This window comes from Ruditapes philippinarum, unplaced genomic scaffold (genome assembly GCF_026571515.1).
Source record: "Ruditapes philippinarum isolate M1 unplaced genomic scaffold, ASM2657151v2 ctg7962_1_1_1_1, whole genome shotgun sequence".
Lineage (NCBI taxonomy): Eukaryota > Metazoa > Mollusca > Bivalvia > Venerida > Veneridae > Ruditapes > Ruditapes philippinarum.
Genome location: NW_026861647.1, coordinates 1 through 9,834, shown reverse-complemented (window position 1 = coordinate 9,834; position 9,834 = coordinate 1). Strand labels below are relative to the sequence as shown.

The 9,834-nt window shown below is 31.1% G+C and overlaps 1 protein-coding gene across 1 annotated transcript; it reads right to left on the bottom strand.

Annotated features, from left to right (window-relative positions):
* Positions 1-6,560: 6,560 nt before the first annotated feature.
* On the bottom strand, positions 6,561-8,761 carry LOC132716408 (uncharacterized). The gene is made up of 2 exons (XM_060699675.1): positions 8,687-8,761; positions 6,561-7,961 (listed from the first exon to the last, which is right to left on the bottom strand). Exons 1-2 carry the CDS (start codon positions 8,744-8,746, stop codon positions 7,698-7,700), a joined length of 324 nt encoding a protein of 107 aa, XP_060555658.1. The 5' UTR covers positions 8,747-8,761; the 3' UTR covers positions 6,561-7,697.
* Positions 8,762-9,834: the final 1,073 nt, after the last annotated feature.

Genomic DNA, 9,834 nt, shown 5'->3' with positions numbered 1-9,834 from the left:
GGATGTGGATGGGCAACTGACATAATTATATGTATAAGAAAAGAACCGGTCCCTATCATTCTGATATTGACATTCTCTTAAAAAATCCACAGTTCGTTGTCTGTGTTCAAACACCCAGAAAGTATAATCAGACTTCAAAACCGAGTTCCAAAAAGAAAAGAAAGGGGTTTGACATTGATAAAAACAAGAACACTGACAATGTTAAATGGAAGACCCAGTTTGAAGACAGAGTACTAATAGAAATAGTAATGCTTAATTATTTCAATAATATTTTAGATTATTTGAAAAAAAATATCTGTATTTTGTACTTAAAGTGACATTATGCTCATAATTTCATAGTCAAGATGAGCTGAATTGACTTTATATTTCAAATGATTGACTGTTAAAATGGTGTTTGACCAGCAGTTGATATTAGAAAATGTTTAGGATAAAATTATAAATCTGCCTATAATTTAAAAAGACTGCCCCACTCTTTTTACAAACTAAGCGTTATAGGTATATTCTTATGGATAAATACAAAAATTTCGTTTGAATCTGTGCATTATTTATTGTTTATGCGAACTTAATTAGTAAATTAAAATGAATTATGGCAAAATAAAAATTTATTTTTATCTTCACCTGTTCACTCACTATATACCCTCGGATGGGCATAATGTCACTTTAATAAATGCAATGTCAAAAATTTATGAACAGTCTTGGATTTTAAGTGTTACGTTTTTAGAAATTATTTTTAAATACAAAAGTGTTGATTTACTAGACTGATTAAATTTAGCCGATTTACCATAGTAAATGTGTTATGATTCATTTGAAATACTGCAATTTTATTGGACAAAAAATATTTTTCAAACACTTAATTATATTTATTTGCTATGAATCAAATATTATATTGATATTGAATCAAATATGGAAATAATTTTTGTGTTTTTGTACACTACCACTTTATAGAATAATTACTATGTAATAATTCTTTTATGTTTTATATTTGACCATTTTATGATAGACAATGTGATATTTTATATTTTATTTTAATGACATATTTTTTGGAATGGATACTTTATATTAACCATTGGCTCCACTTATGGACATTTTTTGTAAATTTAATCCAAATCTATATATATAGCTGTATCAGATGTACCTGAATTATTCAGGAAGCTTTGTTTTAATCATAGAAGAATATACTTTATCTAAGCTCTACAATTTTTACATTGACATTAAGTTATTTTTTCTAGCAATTTCATGTTAATTTCATGTTTTGTTACTCAGACAGTCATTCAAAACAATGCAAGATAATTTTATCAGATTTTTGAATATTTTGAAACAAAAATTGAGCCGCGTCACGACAAAACCAACATAGTGTTTGCAGCCAGCATGGATCCAGACCAGTCTGCACATCCGCATAGTCTGATCAGGATCCATGCTGTTCGCTATTAGTTTCTCTACTTGTTATAGTTGGTAAGCGAACAGCATGGATCCTGATCAGTCTGTGCCGATGCGCAGGCTGGTCCGGATCCATGCTGGTCGCAAACGCACTATGTTGGTTTTGTCATGACACGGCTCAAATATTCTGATCCTTGATCATGTAAACCATTTTTCTCAATTACATTTATAGGTTATCTCCCGTTGAATAATTTTTCTTGTTCTATGGCCAGTAAGGATTTCTTTAAATTTTGAATAAATTCAAGATTATAAAGTAACATGGTATTCTCAGTCTTTTTGGGAAAAGGATGATATATTTTGAGATTTATACATTAATTTTAACTATTTTGTATGCGATTGAACAAATTTGTTGGATGATCACAAATTTCAACAGATCAAATAATTTCTGATCAAAGTATTTTAGTAGATGTGCTTATAATATGTGTTCATTATTGTTTGTATGATATAAGCTTAACTAAGATTGCAAGGTGCTTGATTTAAGAATGATTTAAATTCATGTGTACATGTGTATTAATTTATACAGTCACAAAACATGTGACTAAAGTTAAGCTAATGACAAATTCAGAGTTGGTTAGTCAAAGAAGTTATGAATGATTGATTGAATTTCAAACACAATTTAACTGGTTTATTTTATTTTTTATTTACAAATCAGTTGGTAAATTCAATAGTTGACAGGTATTTTCTTTGTCGTTAGTTTTGTAAATGATGATCTCTGAATCATGTGTTGGTTATATTTAAATTGCCTACCAGTCAATAGCCGATAGGCAGTTATCACCAGAACACCATTGACAGGCTTTCTACTGCCTCTACCAAAAGAACTAGGGAAAAAGTAGGGCATTTTTTTACCAAAAAGTAGGGCAAAGTAGGGATTTCTGATGTTAAAAACTAGGGATAAAGTAGGAATTTCTTACCGTTTTAATTAAGAATTAGCAAAACATACCATCACCAAGACCACATCAGGCTGTGTGTAACTTCAGTTCAGTCCATGCTTGAAAGACAGGCAACTCATAGGCAGAATGTTGCTTAATGTTTTGCCAAGGCACCATGAGCAGAGCTGCATCAGTACTAAGGGTGTAGCACTTAAGTACCAGTACCAGTACTTGCCAAGTTTTGCAGTACAGTTTCCAGTACCAGTACTAGATTTTAGCATGGTACTGCTGTACCAGTACTTTTTTGGGGGAAGTAATTAAGTACCAGTACTAATACTTTTATATATTCATCAAAGTTTGAATAATTACACAGTGTCATTCAAAATAATTGCAAACATTATTCCACAAAGAAATAAAATCATTTACTTTAAAGTTGACATTACATTTTTACAACTAAAATGAACAAACATACTTTTTACAAACAATAATCATCATATATTCATGTCATATGTTATTGTTTTGTAACCAGTCAACTGTAATACAATGCAATAATCTTACATTTTAAACCCACCAGTCTTTTTGTTGCCTTTTACACCTTCACACCTCTGTTCAATTTATACCAAAGTAAATAACTTTTTTATGGTGCTAACAATATCACTTGAAATATGATTATTTAGAATAGAAGTAATTTATTAGTGTTTATTTTGCTCTATTTTCACTAGTAAATACAAAGTAATAAGATTGCAATAAGGATATTTTACCAGTAAAGAGTTATTGACTCTGTTTATCTCAATTTAATTATACTTTAAGTCTTTGGTGCTTTTTATGATGAATACTATGTTAACATTTGAAGGAATATTGCAGCAAATTATTTATAGATTTGATAACTTACTTTTTCACAAAAATAAAATAATACGTGGAATTTACAGCTTTACTTTATGAGTAAAAATAATGACATTTTTATCAAAACCAAAAATACTGCCTAGTAATGCAGTAGCAGTACCACTTTTTTAAGACAGTAATGCAGTACCAGTACCTGAGTTGTAGCAAAATTTTGTAAGAGTAATTCAGTATCAGTACCAGTACTTGCAAAATTGCTTCACTATATACTGCAGTACTAGTACCAGTAATGCAGCTCTGACCAGTCACCATGAGTCTTTCAAGGGTGGACATCACAAGGAGACACTAACACACACCTGAACTATTAATCAATTGCAACTGAAAATACAACTGAAATACCATTTTAGATATCTTCTTTTTTTCATTTCATTTCAAAATGAAAAAGTAGGGATAATAGGGCTATTTCAGAAAAAAGTAGGGCAAAGTAGGGATCAAAAGAAAAAAGTAGGGAAAAGTAGGAAAAGTAGGGACCAGTAGAAAGCCTGCATTGAATATACATTAGTTTTATTTTAACTATGAAAGCAGTTTTATTTTAACTATGAAAGCATATATTTATATGTCAAAGCATTCTATCCAACTGGTATCAAAGAGACAACTATAAACTGAGTTAAAGCTGCACGCCTCCAGATGAGCCAAAATATTTCTTTAAAAAAATGTATTAAGATCTTAAGAAAAGTAAAACGATTTTTTTTTTCAATATTTAATTAATTTTATACATGTAAAGTGCCATTAATGCAGTATTAATCACTATAATTTTACTGCGTTACTAATGCAGTAAGAGGTATTTATATATATTTTGACCTCTTTTTGGTAATTTACGTGGATTGTAAGTGCAGTTTGCAATGTGTAAATTACTTTCTTTGTTCACTTCACAATATTTTACTTTTGAATACATTTTCAAAAAATTTCATGAAAATTAGAATGAATCTGGAGGCATGCTGCTTTAAATCCCGGGACTAGAGAGAATGTGAGAGCATATTACACTACAGTATATACATGTATATACATATATATTATAATGGTAGATTAAAGTGTGAATTAAAAAAATAGCTCACATCATACATTATTTGATATTTTCTCTTTTTTTTGCTTGCCTGCTGCAAATGACTTAATAGAAAAATCATCAATAATTTATTCCATTTATGTTACAATGTTTTAAGAGGTGTAAATGAAAATCAATTTACTATCAAGTTTTATAGACATCTGTTAGAATACATTATGTCATGTTTTGTCACAATGATTGAATCAATACAATGAAATCAATAAATGGATATTAAGATAAATTCTGGTCTTGTAATTTTTAGCTCGACTATACGAAGTATATGGAGAGCTGTCCTACTCGCCCCGGCGTCGGCGTCCGCGTCCAGATTTTAGATTAAAGTTTTGGTGCAGTAAAATATTTTTCACTATAACTTTGTCATTTCTTAAGGTATCAACTTCAAACTTCAAATATATGTTCCTTATCATCAACCACATCTTATGTGACAAGGTTCATAACTCTAGCACCAATATTTTCAGATTTATCTCCCCTTGAACTTAGAATTTTTCTTAAAAAATACTATTTTTTACTGATACTTCTTTATTTCTTAAGGGATCAACCTCATACTTCAAATATATTTACGTTATCATCATCCCCATCTTATGTGACAAGGTTCATAACTCTAGCACCAATATTTTCAGATTTATCTCCCTTTGAACTTAGAATTTTCCATAAAAAATATTATTTTTTACTGTAACTTATTTATTTCTAAAGGGATCAACTTCATACTTCAAATATATTTACGTAATCATCATCCACATCTTATGTGACAAGGTTCATAACTCTAGCACCAATATTGCAAGAATTATCTCCCCATAAACTTAGATTTATTTACTAGAAAAATGTTATTTTTTACTTTAACTTTTTTATTTTTAAAGGTATCTACCTCAAACTTCAAATACTTATACCTTATCATTAATTACATTTTATGTGACAATGTTCATAACTCTTGAAGCAATATTTACAGATTTATCTCTCTTTGAACTTAGGATTTTCTTTAAGAAATATAATAACTTCTTTACTTTTTAAGGTATCTACTTCAAACTTCAAATGTATATTTCTTATCATTACACAAATGTTGTGTGGCAAGATCCATAACTCTAGCATGACTATTTCTATAATTATTCCCCTTGATCTTGGAATTTATGTTAACAAATGTTATTTTTTACTATAACTTAATACGTAATTATACATAATTGATTTTTCTTTCATAGTTTTGTCCTCCTTACTGCGTCCAGTATTTTATTAGTCGAGCTTCGCTGTCTCCTGTGACAGCTCTTGTTAACTTTTTATGTGATTTTACATTTATGTGCATTTTAACTCAACTTGTTTGCGAGCATAATAAGTCACTTCCTAAGGCCCATAATTTTGACAGAATTATGGCCCTCTATGAACTTAGAAAATTCCTAATTGTCTTAGCGCTTGTTTTTCTATCAAGATAACAGATTTGTCAAGCATGCTGCCCTACCAATAGCTCTTGTTATACTCAGGGTATACCATTACTGGAGTCAGCTGGACTGCCCATCTGTCTGTAGACACATTTCTTATCTGCCCTTCATTCTAAATATCTCCTAGGTTCCCATCAGATAGGGGAGATATTAATCACATTGAGGTCCTCTTAAAGTTACAACTGTTCATGAACTTGATTTTCTATAAACTATAGAAGTCAAAGTTCATCATATTATTTTAGGTATTTGTTTTGTCAGTCCAAATCATTCTGTCCTATGATATTAATGTAAGCAAAATGAAGCAAGATTTATTCTTGGAATGTTTCTGAAAGAATTTAGGCATACAGCATTATCAAATCTAGGTAATTTTTGCTGAAAAGAATATAACCAAAGATTAGACATTAAATAAGTCACTAATATGAAGGCTCGAGTACACAGGAAAATGCAAAGCACTATTTGTTTAACTTCAAAGTTAAAGTTTTTTTCCACACATTTTCATGTGATAAATGGTGAGAATTTAGCACAGATAGGTGTACAATACTGTAGAAGAATTAAGTTAACTGTCAGTAACAGACATTAATCTGTCAGTACATCAAAGCTCAGTATGTGGGGATAATTATGTTCCACAAGAATATTGGGTTGTTTTCTTAACTTGCTTTTGATTTTGGCCTTATTACGGTCTTTTCAGTCTCTTACTTTCTTTTTCACTTATGATTTGTTTTAGTTTCTGTGTTCTATTTTCTGAAATCGTGACATCATTTAGGGGTTTTCCCATGGCATGAAAAAACCCGATTCCATTACAGGGATCTTGCCTTTAAGAATAATGCAGAATAAATACATTATGGGAGAATAATATTAAACAAAAAGTTGATTTTCAACATTTAATTTATTGATAGCATTCAATCGAGTACATACATGTACATCTATTTCAAATACATGTATAAGAAATATTTATTGTCATACAACACAAGTTGGTAATTCCAACATGCTAATGCCAGCCTGAGATAATAACTTAGTCTATGCTAGTAACGATCACTTATTCTATGCTAGTAACAATATAAAATCAATAAAAATTCTTAAAAACTTTAAATTATTATGATATTATCTATGCTATGAATAAAAAGAAAATTATGAAAATATGAAAGATATCTACGGGAATTTAATGATATGACAAGCCTTATTGCAAACATATTTAAACGTATTTGTATTGTCATCATAAATTTACTAAATTAGCTTGTAACATTGGTATGAGAGATCAACTTGCCTTGCCAGGGTAACGCTGTCTGTGCTTTTACTTACTTTTAACTTGGTATTTTCCTGTTTAATCTTTAATTAATTCACAACATGGTTGATTAGTTCATTACAGCTTATATTATCATATCAGACAAGCCTTAAAAAATTATCATAGCAATGGACATGCCTTAAAAATTTAAACGACATGCAATAGCATTGCAATTGAGCAACATAAAAAGGTCTGGTTTTATACTTGTTTACAATATACACTTTACAGTCACACCAATCAACATAAATATTTATTGTAATACTTTCTTATAATAAATAAGTAAATTTGACAGTTTAAATATTTACTTTTACCAAATAAACTTGAATTGTCATCACTCATTTCTTTATCAAAAATAGGTTTAAATCTTATTTAAAATCTCTTTTTCAGGTTTACACTTTGCATTTCAGCAAGAATGACCAAAGAACTTATACTTGGATTATAAATCTCTTCCACTCTCAAAATCTACAAACGGATCTAGCATTTCTCTACAACAACATTTCACAAAGTTCATCAGTACCAACATGTCCTTACGTACTTGAAGAACAACAGGCAATGCAGCAATGTCCTTCACTCTTAACAGCCATCAACAGCACTAAAATATAACCAAACACAATTGCAATTTTGCCAATGCTTTCTTTGATTCACAGGCTACACAACACAGAATTGTTTAAAAAACACAATTGAACACATGTGTAATATTGCCATTTATATCTCTAGTCACCTCATAAGTTATCAATCATTGTACCATCAGTTTCCATTAACATTTCATTGTCAATAAAACTAACTTCATCATTGTTTTGTGTAAATGTTTCTAATTGGTTGTTCACATCTGCAAGGTTAGTTTGTGCTGGATCACCTGATTGGCTATTTTCATCTTGATCCTCTATTTCTATTGGTTGAGATTCGTCAGTACCCTGTACAGACTCAACAGAGATACCCATTGCCTTCCTAATTCCCTGCAAGCTAGTAATGTTTTGGGGAATTGTCTGAAATGTTAAAAGATACATGTAGTGTTGATATACAAAACCTTATTAGGTTGTTTTGTGTTCATTATCACAGGAACAGAGCACTAGACTACTTTCAGAGCTTGAAACAAGAGCCATGCAGAAATTTTCTACAAAGGGAGTAGTTTAGATGAAGTTAATGCTACATTGCGGCTTTTCATCAGTGACCTACACATACTCTGATACAGAAAAAGATGAATTTAAACTGAAAGACAAGTGTTAAATTTATAATGAATACCTTTTTGAGGTTAATGAAATATGAATATTCTTGCTAAAACCTCAACCAAGTGGTGATCAATGCCAACGGGAGTAGAATTGCCATACTCACAATAATTTTTTATCATTTTCTGAAATTTTGATAAGCTGAGCAAACTGGACAATTATTGTCTCATTATATGTAATGATCATGAACTTCAAATACGAGTAAAACATTAAAACCTTAATCTGGACTTTCATATTTAAGCATTTATAATTTTATATGACAGTTATAGTACTGCCCTTCTGTATATATACGTGATGGAATTAATCAGCTCTGAACTTGGAAAAGTCAACTGAAGTTGAGGAGATTAAGGTATGACAGTACTGAAATTAAAAGCAAACAAAATAGAGCTTGGTCAGACTGCTGTTTAGGTTGTCCTACTTCTACACTAGTGGCAAAGGTTTTTGGTTCAAGATATGTACTGGTTAAATATAAAGAAGATACTCACATCTTTGGCTAACTTTGTAAGCTCTGTCGTAACCTTGTCAGCTGTAAGAAAATAAAACATGAAAATATTAGCATCTTATCATAGACATTCTTCACAAACACATTCCCTTGACTCTACACTGTTCTAGCATTATTTAGTGGTGACAGGTGGGGATAGTCTAAACAAGAGGGCCATGATGGCCCTGAGGTCGCTCACCTGTATATAGGCCCCCCACCCCTGGGCCAATTTTTACCCAAGGGCTTTTATTTGTTTATTTGAACAGACTTGGTAGACACCCATAAGAGGATGTTTCATGCTAAACATTTAAGTTCTAGCTCATTGGGTTTTTTAAAAGAAGATTTTTAAAGTTTTTACTATACACATATAGTTAAAAACAATGACACCCTGGGGCAGGGCCAGTTTTGACCCCCGGGCTTTTATTTGAACAAACTTTGTAGATATTTACTTAAAGATGTTTCATGCTTAATATCTAAACTCTAGCTATTTGGGTTTTTTCATAGAAGATTTTAAGTTTTTGCTATACACATATAAGGAAAATCAATGACTCCCCCCCGGGCGGGGCCAGTTTTGACCCCAGGGCTTTTATTTGAACATACTTGGTAGACACCCATTAGAACATGTTTCATGCTAAATATCTTAGCTCTAGCTCTTTGAGTTCTTTAAAAGAAGATTTTTTAAGTTTTTACTATATGCATATAGGGAAAATCTATGACCCCCTGGGGCGGGGCCAGTTTTGACCCCAGGGCTTTTATTTGAACAAACTTGGTAGACATTCACTAGAAGATATTTCATGCCAAATATCTAAGCTATAATGGTTCTTTAAAATAAGATTTTTTAAGTTTTTACTATATGCATATAGGGAAAATCAATGACCCCCCGGGGTGGTGCCAATTTTGACCACAGGGCTTTAATTTGAACAAACTTGGTAGAGACTCACTAGAAGATGTTTCATGCTTAATATCTTAGCTCTAGCTCTTACGGTTCTTTAAAAGAAGATTTTTTAAGTTTTTAATATATGCATATAGGGAAAATCAATGACCCCCTGGGCGGGCCAATTTTGACCCCAGGGCTTTTATTTGAACAAACTTGGTAGACACTCACTAGAAGATGTTTCATGCCAAATATCTTAGCTCAAGCTCTTTGGGGTT

Coding starts and splice junctions, on each gene's coding strand:
- LOC132716408 (XM_060699675.1), bottom strand. CDS start 8,746: ATGTTTTATTTTCTTACAGCTGACAAGGTTACGACAGAGCTTACAAAG. Junction 7,962..8,686: donor TTACAAAGTTAGCCAAAGAT/GTGAGTATCTTC, acceptor TTAACATTTCAG/ACAATTCCCCAAAACATTAC.